Raw genomic sequence first — 18,920 nt, forward strand, 5'->3', positions numbered from 1 at the left:
AATTATTACTTATTTCTGTTTTTACTAGGTATTTGTATTTTCACAAAACAGGGAAACTGCAGTTTAAAGCTGCTTCTTTTTTTATTTGCAGTATACATTCTGAGTGAAAGCAGGCCTGTATGGAGTTCCACAAAGCACCACATGGCTTTTTTTATTATTATTATTTTATGTGCACGACATAGAAAACACATCCTGTTTCGGGACTTTGTGGACTGAAACGGTCATAAACATTCTGTGGCTCAGGAGCCCAAACTGGAAACAAAGTCGTGTCTTGGAAATACGAGTGAATTTCCTGAGTTCGTAAAGAGTTCCTGTGGTGGAAAAGGAGGAGTTGGAGAGGAGGGGGATTCAAAAAAACACAAAAGCTCTCCAAGAATGTGGAAACTTGATCTGAACGTCGGAGCGATTCTGCGGCTTCTGGCTGCAGGTCTGAACACGAAGACGACCAGAGTGAAGTTTAGATTGATGCTCTGATGACAGAATCTCTGCAAGCTGGAAGACAAACACACCAACTGTCCCAAATATGACAAACACGTCCTGTTTCCAGGAGTTTTATAATCCAGCCTAAACCTGCTCTCCAGACACTGCAGCTCAAAGCAGTTTAATAAAAAGAAAAGAGGCTGAAGTCACATTATATAGTCTGTTTTTAATGCCTCAGCAACTGTGTGGTCTAGAGGAATGCCACTGATTTTAAACAAAATCCTTAAATATCCAAAATCCTTAAATAATAGACAAATATATTTGACATTAAAGTCCCAGTTCTTAGTTTCGATTTCAGTAAGTTTGTACTGATATAAGAACTGTCCTCAAATCATCAGGGCTTCAGGTTGTTCAGGCGCAAATTTAAAAAGTAACTCAACTCACTTATTCCTATGTATAGTTGTGTGAGCAATCAAGGAAAAAAATCAAATTTATGGATTATTTATTATATACTGTTTAAGTCGACCTGTCCATGGTGTCCCCTGCCTTCACCCGAGTCAGCTGGGATAGGCTCCAGCACCCCCCGCGACCCTAGTGAGGATAAAGCGGTATATAGAGAATGGATGGATGAATATTTAAGCCATTTAATAATGATATTTTCACCAACTTCAAATTGTGTTTAATTTAAAACCAAATTTCTGCATTAATTGATTTTATACTAAATTCAAGTTGAGGTAACTAATTAAATTGGCTTGAATTCAGGATTTCAGGTCCCCTTCTCCCCTACGTTTGATTGTAGAACATTTCCTTAAACCAGATTCCACAAAAAAAATTCTGCCCTTCACAGGGAAACCTTAAAGTCATGATCCAATTCGCTGTGAACAACTGTCATGTGAAAAAAAAATTCTGGGACTTACTGACTGAACTGCAGGCAGTGTTTACACAGATCAGAGAGTATCCAGGTAGAATTTATTCCAAAAAGGTTCAGAGAAATATTATATATTAATATTTTCAGTGGGGGGCTGCACAGTGACTAGTGGTTAGCACTTTCGCCTTGCAGCAAGAAGATCCCTGGTTCAAATCCCAGGGTGGGCCTGAGATCTTTCTGCATGGAGTTTGCATGTTCTCCCTGTGCATGCGTGGTATTTCTCCGGGCACTCCGGCTTCCTCCCACAGTCCAAAAATATGCTGAGGTTAATTGATAACTCTAAATTGCCCGTAGGTGTGAATGTGAGTGTGATTGTTTGTCTGTATATGTAGCCCTGTGACAGACTGGTGACCTGTCCAGGGTGTCCCCTGCCTTCGCCCGAGTCAGCTGGGATAGGCTCCAGCACCCCCGCGACCCTAGTGAGGATAAAGCGGTGTATAGAGAATGGATGGATGGATTTTCAGTGGGAAGTTTCTTTACTTTCCCAGAATGTTCTTCTTAAAAGCAGGATAACTAAAGACGTTCTAAAAATGTGTAGTGATAACATTGTGGGACTGTTTTGCCCTAACGTTCTCCAAACTGAATGTTACACTTAAAAATGTTTTCTCTTTGTTATCATTTAACATTGTGAGAATGTTTTTTAGATTCTATAATATGTTTCCTCAACAACATCCTCAGAACATTCCGGGAAGAACGTTTAACTTTTGTGCATATACACATGCATGTATCACATTACAGGAACGCCTTATTCTAAAAAATATCGATATCATCTGAAAAACATTTTTGGAATGCTGGTTTTGGAACGGTCTTGCTTTTGTAATCATGAAACAGATGCAAAACATTGTGAGAATGTTCTATAGAAGAACCCTTAACAAAAAGGCAAAATATTCCACTTTTTTGCCTCCTCTGTTATCATGGAACATCACTTGTGTTCTTGACAACTTCCTCTGGAGTCAACAACAAAACAAGACAGGGACATCATTGGAAATTAAAATACTCTTTGAGTGTTTGATTCAAATGTTAAATATGATTAAACATGTAGGTAACAATATCCAATGTTGTGAGAACGTTCCATGGTAGCTATAGTTAACAATGATGTGTTTTGATGCAAGGTTCTAAGAAGAAAGTTCGACTAATATTTTCGGTAGGAGTTTTCTTTACATTCCCAGAATGTTCTTTTTCAAAGCAGGATAACTAAAGACATTATAAAAATTTTGGTGATAACATTGTAAAGCTCTAATGTTCTCAAAATTGAATGTTACAAGGAGAACATTTTCCTTTGTTACCGTGGAACGTTGTGAGAACATTGAGTAGATTCTTCAGTGTGTTCCAGCAACAACATTCCCCAAACCTCCTCAGATCATTGCAGGCAGATTGCTCCACCTTTTCAATATACTGTATACCTGTACAAGAACATCTTATAAAGAACAGTTCTCTCACCTGAGGCCTTGATTGCATCTTAACATTTGCACATCCTTCATTTGTTTTCACTGGGAAAACATTTTATAGAAGCGCATTCTACAATGTGTTTCATCAACAAACATCCACAGAACATTGCAGGCAGAATGTTATTAAGAAAAAATCTCAGGCCTTGATAACATCTGGAAAACAATTATCGAGTGTTGGTTTGAGAATGTTCCTCTTTTGTTATCATGGAATATAACTATGGAGGAAGAGTTGCCTTCAGTACAAACTCAGGGAGCAAATCACCCGTTTCTTCCCAGCCTTCAGGGTGGCTTTTGTTTTGTTAAAACCACAGTTCATATTTTCCTGGAGGGTTTTGGACGACAGCCAGCGACACAAAGACGATGCAAGCTGATCTGGTTGACACAATGAAGACTAGGAGAAGAAGAAGAAGAAACCAGAGAGCCCCGCCCACTCTGCTCTGAGAGGACAGGTGAGGACAGACAGGATGAGAGGAAGACCAGCTGCTGTGGGTGAGAGGTCACAGAGCAGAGAGGCATCTGAAGAATCTACAGAATGAAGGTATGAAGGAAGTATGGAGGAGGAGGCAGGTCTGAACTCATCCTCAGAGACCTGAACCACAGTGAAACTAGAGACCTGAACCAGATCAAAACTAGAGACCTGAACCACAATGAAACTAGAGACCTGAACCAGAGACATAAACCAGACTGAAACTAGAGACCTGAAGCAGACAGAGACTAGAGACCTAAACCAGATGGAAATTAGAGACCTGAACCAGACTGAAACTAGTCCTGGACCAGACTGAAACTAGAGACCTGAACCAGATTGAAAGTAGAGATCTGAACCAGACCAAAAGTAGAGACCTGAACCAGATTGAAAGTAGAGATCTGAACCAGACCAAAAGTAGAGACCTGAACCAGATCAAAACTAGAGACCTGAACCACAATGAAACTAGAGACCTGAACCAGATCAAAACTAGAGACCTGAACCATACTGAAACTAGTCCTGGACCAGACTGAAACTAGAGACCTGAACCAGATTGAAACTAGAGACCAGAACCAGACTGTAAGATGAGAACATGTCATCCTCGGCTGAATGTGAGAGGAGGAAGCGTTAAACTGACGGTGTGTTGCTGTTACTGTGTTAACCAGCAGAGGATCCAGCTTGGTGGGCACAGCTCTGAGGAGGTCCATGTTCAAGAGCAGAGTTGACGCAGGAGTTCTGATTTCAGTCAGTGTAGCAGCTAAAACTTAAAACTGCTTTATTTAAAGTGCAAAAAAAAATTAATTACAGTGTTTACATGTGTTCTATTGGATTCAAGTCATGCCACATACTTGTCATAGCTTTCTGTTGCGTGATTCTGTGCTTTGGATGGTTCTCATAGCAGAATATTCCTTTTCCTCAAGCTTCTGCAGACTGTCAGTTATCTTGTCAGACAATGTTTTGGTTTATGCACAGACATCTATGGTGCATCTATAAATGTCATCTTCCAACATCATCGCAGTCCCGCATCTGTGCTTCCCTGTCAGGACTATGCATTCACTGTAGTAGTCCTGACTAAGTTCACAAATGGACTCCATCTGAGCCCAACAAACATATCTGATATGACCAAAAGTGTGATGAAAAACATTCATCAGCTTCTTTTCAAGTTATTTAGCAAAGTTTTGTAGACAGACATATGAGCCTCTAGCAACTGAATTTGAGTCATCTAATTTGAAATTAAATCTATTAGACTGAAATTAAACTAATTTCTTGCTAGAGAAAGTGTTGGATTATTGAGGAAGAATGATTGAGTGCCCATCCACAGAACTCCTTTTCAGCTGATCAGCACCTTTGACCAAGTTGACTTCAGTATATTAAAAATGAATGATGCATTTTCTCTTCCTTCCAATGAACAAAAATGAAGCCAAAACTTAAAAGGTGCAGTAAAAACAATCCAACTAGTTTTTACAGTCTGTCCTGCATCTGCATGAGTTGACCCGCCTCCTCTTCGTCTCCCTGAATAAATCTGTTCGGTCTGTTCTGACCGACTCCCAGCAGATGTTTACAGCTTGCTCTCTACGCAAGCAGGTCTGATACAGAAACAGTGACGCTCAGCACAGATGAGCTGCAGATTCATCAAACAGGAATCTCTGCTTCAGCTGAATGTGAGCTCAGGAGTGACGGTTGTCGCCAGCAGCAGAAAAATGTCGACTCGCTTCCAGCCAGAGACATAAATTACAACACAAAGCTGCAGATGTTCGCTCCACATTAACACTATGTACCCTTGAAGCTGCTGGCAGGTTTAAAAGGCATGTTATTTTTTAAAATACAGAAAAAATTACACTAGGAACTGCAAAGGAAGAATAATTTTTAACCTTGTGACAGACGAATGATCCCGTGTGATGTGGTTCTGTCACAAAGTCAAATCTGAATATCACTTTATTGTATATGGCTCAATTAAAAACCACCAATAATACATCAGTTGCAGTAAAATTCAGAGCAGTTTGGCGCAACTGTGAAACCATGACTCAGCTGTGACCAATGTCATGTGACAAAAATTCAGAGTTTTCAGCTGAACTGCAGGCGGTGTTTCCACAGAGCAGAGATTAGATGATGGGAAAAGAAAACACACTGGATGAACACTAAAAATGCAGCACAGCTCTAAAACGGTATACGCAGGAGCAAGTTGCATGGTGAATCTTAGTTAATGTGCAGAGTGGAAAAGTTGGTATAGGCCGTAAAACTGATAAACAGTTAAATATCTATAAACATCTACAGAATGTGAACACAAAACTGTCAAAAGCTGGGAATAAAATGACAGAAAATAAGCGCAAAGCAACCACAGAGAAACAAAGCTCTCCAAACATCTCGTAAAATGGCAAAAAATAACTGAAATAAGACAAAATTAATAAAGAAAGGAGACAAAAATGACAAAGATGGGACAAAATAGACACACACAACAACAGAAAGGAGACAAACCATTCCTGGGGAATTTGTAGAGACTGTAAAATGTACTTAGTACAATATGTACAGCACATTCAATTCAATTTTATTTATACAGCACCAATTACAGGTCAAATTATCTCAAGATGCTTTATAGAACCCATATGCCCGAATATGGAGCCTCTATTACTCAGTTTTGGTAACACCTGTGGACACTTGGAAAAATGTTAAACATACTCATTCTAGATATTTTAAATCTTTTGGAAGTGAAATCAAACAAATTCAACTTTTTTTATTTCGTCTGATTTCTCTCATTCAAACTGTGTCACACTGCACTGAAAACATTCAGTTTCCTCTCTTTCTGGTTGTTCTGTTTCCATAAAGGTGAAGGACTTTATATTGTGATGAAAAATGAGCGCATAGGAGCAAGAACACACCCAGAAACATGGAGGTTCAGATGGTCAAGTTTGTGTTCCTATATCAGTTACATTTTAGAGTTTAGGGGATGTTTATCTACAGTAATTTCATAAAGGCTTTTCAAATGAATGTCCACTCCTTGCTGTGATTTACAGTCTGACTATGACGCAGCCAAGGGTGTGTCATCCGCTTTATTCAGCCGAACTTTGAATTAAAACACATGGGACTCGGACTGTTTCATATCGACATGAATTCCTACAGTGTGGAGCTGTTGGCTGAAGGTTTGTTCCGTGTGCACAGGACTGTATTTTCTGTGTGTGTGCTGAGGGAGTGTCCTCCAGCTCTAACTGCTGTTGACTCAGCTGAAGTCAGAGAGATAACAGACTGTAACTGTAGCAGAGCAGAGACCTGAGGCCACGCTTCACTGTGCTGCAGCGTCTGCTTTCAAACGCTGACGTTACACAGACCAAACATTCTGCAAAACCTACAAAACAGCATTCAGTCCTCAAAAAAGGTGTTAAAATACCTACAAATTAAAGCAAAAACAACAAAAAGATGCACAAAATAAACAGAAAAAGAGACTAAACTACTACCAAAAACATTAAAACACAACAAGATACAAAACTGCAAAGGAGGGGCAAAATAAACACTCTAAAAGACTACAATAAAACACAAAACTACAAAAAAAGCACAAAATGATTACAAAACGGCAATTGCTAACACCCACAGAGACATTAACTGACCACAATCTGACACAAAACAATCAGTGAGAAACAAAACAACTACATTGTGAGGCAAAAAGACAGAAACTGACCACAATGAGACACAAAACTACAACAGACATATCGACACAGAATAAAAGCAACATGAAAAACAAAACTACAAAAAAAGACATATTTACAAAACAATAGCTTACAAATAACTCTGCAAAATAAGTAGAAAAGAGGCACAAAACAGCCCGAGACCCAAAATGGTAGAACTACTTCACTCTCTGTCCTCTTCCCTCCTTTGACTCAAATTGCTGCTCACTAATATTCAGTCATATTTTCTGACTCTGTTCTGTGGTTTCCGTCAGGTTTTCCACGCTTTGCTGCAGCTCTCATGAGTCTCTACATTGTTGTTTTTGCAGGACTGCACCGTCGGCCATGTTTCCACAGTTTGGGAAACACATGTGTCGTCTGCTGCGACCTCTGACCTTCCAGGAAGATGGTTAGGAGGAGCTGTGAGTGCAGAGGAGAGCAGTAAAACCCAACAGAGGTTGCCAGAAGAACCTCCTGCAGACCAGTACTTCGGTTTATCCATAAGCATCCATGGTGCATGTATAAATGTCACTGCCTACTGGACTCATGCAGCCCCATATCATCACACTCCCGTCTCAGTGCTTCACTGCCAGGACTATGCATTCACTGCTGTAGTTCTGATCAGGATCATACCAAACATGCTGGACTCCATCTGAGCCAAATACATTTATCTAATCTGACGAAAGAATTTGCTCCCAACATTCATCAGGCTTCTTTTCAAGTTCCTTAGTAAAGTTTCGCCGAGCAGTTTCTGCCACAGAGAAGGAAAAGGTATGTTTCTTGTTCTGTGTCCATAAAGGTTGAGGTTTTGAAGCGTCTTTCACTCAGTCTTAGCTTCACAGAAACTCTGATTTCCACTGATAACTCCTGTGTCAAGTCTGAACCAGCTGCTGTCTGTTTTTCACAGCTAGGTTATGGAAATAGTTCATTGTCTCTGGAGTCATTTTCAGAGGACTCTCTGATTAGTGTGATATGGCTCCTCCTGATTCCTGCTACATCTGTGTTTCCACTAATTTTTAGTTGCTCACTAATCTCTCTGGATCCTTTTCAATCTTTATCCAAGTCCCGCAACTAGATTTTTCAGTTTCTCAGTTCATTTGTTTTCTATGTGGAGCCATGATGCAGACATACTTGAATGTGGCGGGATAACAAGAGTGGAGCTGTACCAGAATCTAGGGAACCCAACACCATACCTTGGGGAATCTCATCCCAGGAAGTATTATATTAAACCTGGACTACCATCGAGGTCATTCAATGAATACACAAGTTTAACTGAGAAAATACAGACATGGTTCAAATCAGAAGAAACTGCTTTTGTTGAATAAAGCTGGACATCTGGAAGGGGCTGTGGAGAGAGTGGATTAAAGCAAATACAAGGAATAATCTACGAAGAGAAACAAAAAGATTACAATTATTTAATTCTGTTTTTAAAAAGACACACTTCCAGCACAAAAAAATTAACAAAAGGGTTTGGAAAATGGAGGTAGCCAGTTACTTAATGTGTTCAAACAAAACTATGGCAGGACAGTAGCTGACAAAACCTACAATACAACAAAAACACCTTTCACATTAATAACAGACTACCTTTAACTGTCATAGCCATCTCTACTGCTGGCTAAAATAAGCATTACCCTGGTGAAATGTGTTTGTTACATAGATTAGAGTGGGATCAGCAGCAACCAAAATCACACAACGCAGATAAATTTCACAAATCTCAACAAATATGAAGCAAACAAGAGACAGTCAAACAAATGCACCTTAATAATTACATGCACGTGGATGAATAGAATCTTTCAAACAGCTAAAAACCTTCAAACTGACCCCATCTCCTACCTCAGAGCCCATGTGGAAACCAGAGACATAAGGACGCCATGATGCCACAGGTGCTTTAAAGACCCTCAATGAGGGGCGTCGCCATGGGAGGAGTCAACCTATTCTACCGTGGTGTGTTCAAGAGCTATCAGGATATACTGAAACTGAAAAGGTTCTGCAGTCCAGCTTTCATTTTAGTTTGCATTGGTAGGATGACTGGAAACCACAGGAGACTCAGTTTAGTTTCAGTGATGTACTGTGTTGAGTTTCTGTTTCGGAGCCGAAATTTTCATTATCGTCTTTCGGATTTTTGATGCAACGGTTCAGTTTAGATAATGCAGTTACTGAAGGGTTTTTTATTTTATTTTAAATGCATTACTTGGTTTCAGTTATTCATTTCTTTTATTGTGTTGAGTTTCTACTTTTGAGCCTAAAATATTTGATTTTTCATAAGAGGAAACACTCTAAAAAATAATGTAGTTATCTAGAAACATTTGAGTGGTTATTCCCTCACTTCTTGTTGTCTAATGTGAATTATAAGAATGAAAAATGTATAACTTTAAAGAGGAAACTGCACACCTTAAAGCAAACACAATTTATCAAGAAAAACTAATAAATTAATCAGTAAATAAAGATTATACTGAAAGTGAGTTTGAGAGGCAACTTTAGAGAAGAATCTGAGCAGATATGTTTAATGTGCTGTTATCAGATGTTGTCCAGTGACTGACTGGTTGGACTGGTCAGCTCCCAGTGTGTGTGTGTGTGTGTGTGTGTGTGTGTGTGTGTGTGTGTGTGTGTGTGTGTGTGTGTGTGTGTGTGTGTGTGCAGGAAGTTTAGGTGTGGCTCATAACAAAGAACACAAACAAGAAAGTTAAAAAAGACAAACAGAAAGTCAGAGAGCCGGACCATTACAAACACAACTACACAAACTGTGTCAGTGTGTGTCATTGTCCGTGTGCGTGTGTGTTGTGTATCAGTGTGGGAGGACGTAGTTTGTGTGTGTTAAAAAGTTTGTGTGAGTTGTATATTAATGTGGGTTGTGTATCAGTGTGTATAAAGTGGGAGGACTCTATGTGTTGTGTGTCAGTGTGCAAGGACTCTGCGTTGTATGTTTGTGTGTGTTGTGTGCATCTGTGTGGGAGGACTCAGTGTGTGTTGTTGTTTATCTGTGTGTTGTGTGTCTGTGTGTGTCAGTGGGAGGACTCAGTGTGTGTGTTTTGCACAGTCATATTGTGTATCAGTTTGTGTGTGCTAAAACGCTTGTGCATTGTTTACCAGCGTGTGTGCAGAGTTTGTGTGTGTTGTGTGTCAGTGTGTATAAAGTGGGAGGACTCGGCATGTGTGTGTGTTGTGTGTCAGTGTGTGCATGTTGTGTCTCTTTGTATGTGAGTGTGGGAGGACTCAGTGCATGTTGTGTGTCAGTGTGTGTCTGTTTGGGAGGATTCTGTGAGTGTTATGTGGAAGGAGTATGTGTGTTGCGTTTGTGTGTCTGTCAGTGTGGGAGGACTCTGTGTGTGTGTTGTGTGTCAGTGTGTATCAGTGGGAGGACTCTGTGTGTGTGTTGTGTGTCAGTGGGAGGACTCTGTGTGTGTGTTGTGTGTCAGTGTGTATCAGTGGGAGGACTCTGTGTGTGTGTTGTGTGTCAGTGTGTGTCAGTGGGAGGACTCTGTGTGTGTGTTGTGTGTCAGTGTGTGTCAGTGGGAGGACTCTGTGTGTGTCACCAGGAAACGGTGTGAATCTCGTCACTCTCCGCTCGGTTCTTCTCGCTCTCGGTGTGTTTTCATCGGGTTTCTTCGGGTTTTTAGCGGCCACACCTGCACAGATGGCGACCAAGGTAAGACCTACCAGCTGCTGACTGATCGATCACGTATTAATTATATCGAGCTGATCGGAGCTGCGCTGAGCTTCGATCAACTTATTTGTGTTCAAACTTTATAATAAAACTAACCGAGAAGCGATTATTAAAACCGCTTTAACGCCTGAAGGCTTTATAATGGAAAACAGATTAAATAACCGGCAAAATTCTGCTTTAATTTTCTTTAAAAATCACGTTTTCTTTCTTTTTCTTTGTCCCGTGTTTATGTTCAAAAGGCTTATTTACGTTAATGTATGTACAAAAGTAGTTTTAACATGAAAATATAAACTACCAAACCAGATTACATGTACAAGAACATACAAAACTAGAATACATAGGTTATGATAACTGAAGCATCAATCACTTAAAAGCTGTCATGATTCATTATTTGAATATATATTGTGCGGTTAATCTCAACAGTTACTAAAGCTGTCAGATGAACACAGTGCAGTAAAAAGTGCAGTATTTTCCTCTGTACTAGAATTATAAAGTGGCATAAAATGAAAAGTGATGTAAAAGTACCTTACGGTGCATCTGAAGTTAATGTATTTAGTTATATTCCAAAAAATGTGAAAATTGTGGAAAAGGTGAACAGAAATTAAACTTGTCATTATTTTAACACAAATGTATAGCTTTTAAATAAAATTAAAATGTTAAGTTTCCTTCAAAATATTAATGTTTAAGCCAATTACTTGAAAAAAAATATTGATTTGAGCAGTACAGTTAGCTCTTTCTTTGAAGTAGCAATTTGTCATCGACTTTAAGGTGTGTTTCAGCTGTTTTTTTTTACAGCTGAAAAAGCTGTACAGTATATGTGTCACTTTATCTATGAAATTAGTTTCTTTCTGTGACTTCAGCTATGTAGTTAACATCTTTGTATGACTTTAGCTGTATAGTTAGCATTTTTGTCTATAACTTTAACTGTGTAGGTAGTTGTCTCTCTATGACTTTAGGTGTTTACTTAACCATCTTGCTGACTCTGGCTTTGCAGTTAGTCACATTTCAAAGACTTGCGCTTAGCAGTTAGCTGTCTTTTTGTGACTTAAGCTGTGTAGATAGCATTTTCCATGCCCTAAATCATTTTTGTAAGCCTTTAGCTGAGTAGTTGGTTATCTTAATGTGACTTTAGTTGAGTTACTAGCTGTCTTTGTGAATTTAGTTGGATGTATTACAGTCTTTGTCTGTTTTTGGTAGTGCAGTTTATGGTATTCATAGTGAGTGTTTGCTTTTCAGCTCCATACAGCTCAGTTATAAAACCATTTTCAAAGAAATTCCGCTTTTCTATGACAAAATACTTTTCCACAGTAAAGAGTCATGGAGTTTGGATTGAAGTGTAGCAGCAGCTTTAGCCATTTAAGTTGCCTGGAGAGCAACAAAAGTCAAACCATAAACCTAACTGAGCTATAAACCTTCACCTCCATGAACAGAGGGCTGGCTGACACATTATGAGTCTGCATTGCTGAAAATGCCAGACAGTTAGTTATCTTTTCTCTCATTTTTCAGCTAGAAACAAAAGGACAAACTGGTTTTCTGATTTGAATATGAAGATTGGGATTCAGGCAGATTTCTGCAGCCGACACCCTCTTTCACAACAACAGTCAGTTCCTCAGAGAGCAGCTCTGATCTCATTCAGCTGTTTAACGGTTTCTGCATCAGCCTGAGGCAAAACCAAACCAAACTGCTCAAACTGGGACCCTCAGACTCTCATTACTCCCTCATTCTGTCTTACTTGGCTCATATTTAAACCCTTTTAAGCTTAGAGAACACCAATGTTTCAGTATATACAACATAAATTGTTGTTTGATGGTAACAATTGGGAAGCCAGCATCAATAGAGTGAAACTTAATACTGTAACTAAGAATAAACCCAAGCTTGAGCGGCAAAAATGAGGTGATTTATGAGTAAAATCATGGATTGTGTGTGAATTTATGCTTTTATTTAGTCCAATAAAACAGCACCAACTAAAACTGACATGTAAATGATTAAACTGAGATAAAATGTAACATTGGATGTTTCAAATAAAAGCATGTCAAACTGCTTGGCTTCTGATTGGCTGACAGGTCATCTTTCTCTTCGTAGTACAGGTGCACACCTCTGAGTAACTGCAAAGATCCTGTGTTGACACAGTGAGTCACAGAGAAATGTGAAATGGTTTCTGGAAACTCATCCGGAGTGAGACGTTGTGTCTTTCTTCCAGCTCAGACTGGAGATGTTGATCTATGATGATATTAGAAATTCCTGAGATTCCAACTTTATAATGCAGCCTGAGTGTCATTTGGCTGTTCCCTGTAGTTACCCAGTAAAAAAAGAATTGAATTGAACTGAATTAAGCGTGAAACTTTCATTGCCAATTCCAGACATATTTTCACAATAGCATGTCCCCAGCTGGAATGTTTTTGTTCCAAGCATGTTCTGAGAAAGTTCTACTAATATTTTCAGCTTAATGTTTTCTTTTGTTAAAAGTGCTACAACAACAGATGTTCTAAAGATGCTTAGCGATAACATTGCTAGATACATTGTATAGATTCCATACTGTGTTGCACCAACAACATCCCAAAAACGCCCTCAGAACATTACAGGCAGAACGTTCCACTTTTGGGAAAACTTCACATCACAGGAACATCTTTATGAAGAACATTCTGCTATCTGAGGCCTCAGTAACATTTTCATATTCTACAATGTGTTCCCTTAACAACATCCCAAACTTCCTCAGAACATTGCAGGAAGAATGCTCCACCTTTGTTATTTTATCACATTGCATTAACGTTTTATAAAGAGTCTTCTGTCATCTGAGGCCTCAAGAACATATTGTTTTTTTTTAATGTTGCATCAAACACAATTGTTAATGTTGTTATCATTATGGAAACCCATGGAACGTTCTCACAACATCGGATAACGTTGCCTACATGTTTTAATCATTTGTAACATTTAAATCAAACGCTCAAAGAAAGTCCTGAGTATTTTAATTTCCAGTGATGCCATTGTCATGCTTTATTGTTGACTCCAGAGGAAGTTGTCTAGAACACAGATTATGTTCCATGATAACAGAGGAGGAACGTTCTCAAACTAAAATTTAAAGAACATTTTCCAGTTGTGATCGAAGCCTCACATGACAGAATGTTTTCTATACAGAGCAGTTTTAAATGTTCTGTTGTGTGATATATTGAAAGTGGAACATTTTGCCTTTTTGTTCAGGGTTCTTCTATAGAACAACATTCCCACAATGTTTTCCATCTGTTGCTTGATTACAAAAGCAAGACCGTTCTCAAACCAGCATTCCAAAAATGTTCTTCAGATGATATCGAGGCCTCTGATGATTTTATGTTTTTGGAATAAGGCGCTCCTGTAATGTGATACATACACATGTATATGTACAAAGGTTGGACATTCTACCCAGAGTGTTCTGAGGATGTTGGCGAGGAAACTTATTATAGAATCTAAAAAACATTTCCACAATGTTAAATGACAACAAAGGGAAAACATTATCGGTGCAACATTCAGTTTGGAGAACGATAGTTCAACAATGTTATCACCAAACATTTCTGTGTGTTTAGTGATAACATTATCCACCTCTAGTTATTTAGTTATCCACCTTTAAGAAGAACATTTTGAGAACTAAAAGAAAACTTCCCATTGAAAATATTAGTAGAACTTTGTATAACTTTTTAGAAAGTTTTTGGAGTTAAAAAAAAAATTCTACTTCTGTTCCTGACGATGCTCTCTGAATGTTGATGTTAGACCATTATATTCAGTTTATTCGAACATTAGAAATCAAAATATTCTCTAACATTCTACTGACTTTAGATTAAATAGTTTTCTTTAAAAAATTAGTAGAACTTGTAGATACTGTTAGCTGATGTGGTAATGTTCTATGCTAGGCGGGTTAATTCTGCAATAAAAACATTCATGCAAGTAAAGTTTACTTGTGTTTTCAGTGTTAGGACACAAAAAGCTGAAATGAATGACTGTCAGGGCGAGCTGATGGATGAAGAGTAAAACTGACTTTGTAGTAAAATCAAAGTTTGATCCTCCTCTGCTCTGCTAGCCTCCCTCATTATTAATTATTGATTATAGCAGCTGATTCCTGGTGTGTTACTGTTTCAGTACTCAGATCTGGAGCTGGCCCTCAACACGTTGGTCACCGAGTTCCACAAAGGGGCGGACGATGCGTCGACCATGAACACCACCCAGTTCCAGACTCTGATCTCCAAACAAATGCCTGTACTAGCCAAGGTATTGATGACATCATAGGCCATCCTCCAATCAAAACACACTACACTCAGTCTCTAACCAATGGGGATTCAACCCAGACTTCCTGCACAAACTTGCTCTGAGTTAAAATTAAGAAATGAATCCCTATAAATGCAAGCCTCCAGAAGCAACTGCAATGAAGAAAAAAAAAACAATAAGTTGGTTTATTTTCAGTTTAAACCACTGAAAATAAACCAACCAATAACTTGGTTTATTTTCAGTACTTCACTCATCTTCATCAGTCTCTTATGTAGCATCCTATACATTCTTCACTCACCTGTAAAAAGCACCTTGAATTGTATTCAAAGTGTGTGAGAGGGGCTTTATGAATAAAGTTTGACTGATTGAACAAACATTTGCAGAGTGAAGCTCAAACTTACAACATGGACGCTGTGTCACTAACATCACAGTTTCTGCTGCTGCCAGCTGGTGGAGCCTGAAATGACAAAAAGACAAAAGAACAAATCTCCATGTTAATACATGAAAGGTCCCTGAGCTATTTTTGGAGGCTTCATGCTGAGGGTTTGACTGACTGACAGTTTGTTGTATCTGCAGACGGTGGAGAATGAAGAAGGCCTGGGTCAGGTTCTGGAGCAGATGGGCGTTCACAGCGGACAGAACATTTCCTTCGACAACTTCTGGAAACTGATCAACAAGCAGGCTGTCGACCTCTTCAGCGCCACATACAAAGAGAAGAGCACCATGTGCAACTGCCTGCTGCAGTGAGACCTGCAGCCAAACCATCACCACACCTGAGCCTGGAAACACCACACCTGTGTGGTGTATTACCTCCACCAACAGGAGGCACTGCCGGACCACAGTCACATCAGGAAACACTGAAACAAGAAAGAAATTTTAATGATATTCAAAGTTGAGTTAAAACCTGCCATTTGTTTTTAAACCAACTGAAGACTGAATGTACGGAGGACCAAAGATGACATAATAGAAAAACAATCAACATAAAAAATAAACATGAGAAAAAATGAATCGAACCGGAATAGTCAAAAACATTGAGAAATACATAAAAAGTGAGAGTAAAATATATATACAAATCCAAAAAGTTCAGTTCAGAAATTAAATAGGTAAAATTGAATCATTTCCTAAAATGGAATCATTTCCTAAATTGTAACTCATTGTTTCAGATGATAGCATAACTTACCTTAGAAGACAGAAAAGTTTCTTTCTCTTTTTTTTTCTCTGCTCAGCTAGGGAAAAGAATAACGACAAGATCTCACTGACAACTGTATTGTCAGAGACTCATCTTGTAAACACATCTGAAAAATGATGAGTTTTGTGCCGTGTTGGGAAAATGAAGAAAACCAAACAATCAATCGACTTGCTAATTCAGCAAATGCATGTGAGCAGAGGCGGCGTTGGGATTGAACCGAAATCCCTACATTTAACTTGGTCATTGCATTATTTTCACAATATGAAAAATAAAAAAATTAAATGTGAGACACTTTGTTTCTGTGCTTAACCCAAGTGACACATTAAAGGTCCCATATATTAAAAATACATTTCCATTATGTTTTGTAGTAACTAAATAAATAAATGCTGTCAAGACTTCAATAAACCTCCTGAACAACTAGTGAGCCTCCCAGCTTTATAAGCCAGTTTCAAATCAACCCAGACGCTGTATCACCTGGGTGCATCTTTCAATCAGACAATGTTCTTCCTGAACAGCAGCAGCTTTAAGGTTTTGTTCAGAACAACCATACAACCGTTAGTTATACAGCCATAGTGAAATGCACCATATTTGCAGTATTGTCAGCTTTGAGATTAATTTGCTGAAAATGGGAACAGTACTGGATCTTTAAAATCAGAATAATGCAGGGAACCAGACCAGTAATTCTCAAAGTGTGGTTAGGAATTAATCTCGTTTCTGATGAGCTACAGCATAGTCATATGCAAAATTGTGTCTTGTGACAAAAATGTGTGGTGATTTCCATGTAAAATCAACCAAACCTGAAGAAACTTCCTTACTTCCTCCAGTCTGATATCTTTAACCAAATGGACATGTACCGAACAGATTGTGGAAATCATGCTCTGTCATGTGCTCAGATTGCACAGACTGTCTGATCGGGGTCCGCAGTTCATCTACCAGCTCTGGAAGGCGTTCTGCTGGCTTTTGGGGCCCTCAATGAGCCTGTCCTCTGGATATCATGGATAATACCAGGAGTTAGAGACCAGTCTTCTCATCGATTCCACCTCATGGAGGAAACAATTCATCTGGGTTGATGTGCCCACAACACCCTGCCTTGCCCCTCCTCCAGCCCCCTCCTTCCAGTGCACCTTTGTTTACCAACCATTCCAACGTTCTGCCCTGATACATGAGGTTGAGGTTCCATGTGCCTTGGTCATCCGAGAAGCCCAGGCCATCAGGTGCTGACCCTAAGATGGAGGGTACTTCATGTACAGCTCCAGCAATTAGGTCTTGTTAGCTTACTTCCTGCCACCTGTGTGTGATTGTCTTCCCTGCCTCAGTGTTTATACAATCCCCCCTTTGCACATGTTCCTCACCAGGTTTTTCTTCTACCTTTGTGCCACCATCCCAGTCTTTTCCTAATGATTCTCCCAGTGTCATCTGTCTGTGCATTTTGCAGAACCTGCACTTTGGGGCCTGAATTTTTAATAACCAATTTCTTGTTAATTATGCATTCTACAGCTTAAACACACACACACATACGTATATATACATATGTGTATGTGTGCGTGTCAGTAGCCCCAAGCTCAGACAATATGTACAATTAAATTTGTATGAAATTTATTTACATAGAATTGTAACAGGTTGCTGACAGACTGTTAAACAAACTACCAAGAAATTGTTCTGGCCTTTCCTGCTTCTCACTTCCATCATTCATTTTTTTTACATAGATTTTCATAGATTTATTGAAGATTCACATAAAGTGAAAAAGAAAAAGAAAAATGTGTTAGGAATCCATTACAAATGGAATTTGTAACCATGTGGAAAAGAGTAAATGCACAATAAATAAGGTAATTAGCCACATTTTTTAATTGAGGGAAAAAATGCTATAATCAATTCAGTTGGTCAAATTTTGCTACATAAATTTGGAAAATATAAGTAAATATATCGGACTACAAATATTTAACACATTGATGATGCATTTATTTGAATTAAAAATCTCTCAAATAAACATGCAAGTTGCTCATAAACATTAGAAATGTGGGGAAAAAACCCCCAAAGAATTAAGTACATGAAAATTCGTGACAAATCTGCAAAACTAACATTAAATTGGAAAAAAAAAATATTGATCAGTTATAAATTAAAATACGATTGAGTAAAAATCAAGAAATAAATTAAAGGAGAATGTTTAGAATCAAAGGGATATGTTTTGATATTGTTCAGCGTATTTTTTTTTACAAGTTTTTAATCCTTCATTTATTCATTTTCATTAAGTCAGGTTTGGTCCTCTGTACAACTACTGTATCAGGCTCAGTCCAGACTCACAAAAAAACAGAAAAATTGCAACATTTTGCTGCATTTTAAAGAGAAGCAAAAGCAAAGTTTACATAAAATTACTGCTTGATACAAAATAGCTTTTTTAACCTATAAAATGTCCTTTACTATAATCCAGAAGTTACTTTGCCTTTTAAATGACTTCTTTATACACATTTGTTTATCTCCTAAATAAAACTGTGATGTTTTGATACTAACTTCTGACTTTTATACTCAGTCTGTATGTTACTGACATGTGACATGTGTTTTACACCCTCAGATTATCTCAATGTTTGTGTTAATAAATCTGTCACTGCTTTTGATGTAACAAACCAACTGATGTGTGAACAGAAATTATTTGTAAAGACAACCGAAGGACCTACCAGGCTATATATTATTTTCTTCTAAAACATTCAGTGAGGGTGGGCCTGGGATCTTTCTGCATGGAGTTTGCATGTTCTCCCTGTGCATGCGTGGGTTTTCTCCGGGCACTCCGGCTTCCTCCCACAGTCCAAAAATATGCTGAGGTTAATTGATTACTCTAAATTGCCCGTAGGTGTGAATGTGAGAGTGATTGTCTGTATATGTAGCCCTGCGACAGACTGGCAATCTGTCCAGGGTGTCCCCTGC

General features: G+C 38.6%; 2 protein-coding genes across 2 annotated transcripts in view; one reads left to right on the forward strand and one right to left on the reverse strand.

Annotated features, from left to right (window-relative positions):
* Positions 1-1,598: 1,598 nt before the first annotated feature.
* Positions 1,599-18,920, reverse strand: part of LOC110963916 (uncharacterized protein C14orf93) — a 161,174-nt gene continuing 143,852 nt past the window's right edge. Inside the window, exon 6 of the transcript XR_007945428.1 lies at positions 1,599-1,720. The gene's annotated coding sequence lies outside the window, so the exon portion shown is untranslated. The remainder of the gene's footprint in view (positions 1,721-18,920) is intronic.
* Positions 10,045-18,626, forward strand: LOC127536438 (uncharacterized). The gene is made up of 3 exons (XM_051956789.1): positions 10,045-10,561; positions 14,687-14,815; positions 15,389-18,626. The coding sequence occupies exons 1-3, from the start codon at positions 10,196-10,198 to the stop codon at positions 15,557-15,559; spliced, it is 666 nt and encodes a 221-aa protein (XP_051812749.1). The 5' UTR covers positions 10,045-10,195; the 3' UTR covers positions 15,560-18,626.

The sequence above is a fragment of the Acanthochromis polyacanthus genome, chromosome 12 (genome assembly GCF_021347895.1).
Source record: "Acanthochromis polyacanthus isolate Apoly-LR-REF ecotype Palm Island chromosome 12, KAUST_Apoly_ChrSc, whole genome shotgun sequence".
NCBI classification, from domain to species: domain Eukaryota; kingdom Metazoa; phylum Chordata; class Actinopteri; family Pomacentridae; genus Acanthochromis; species Acanthochromis polyacanthus.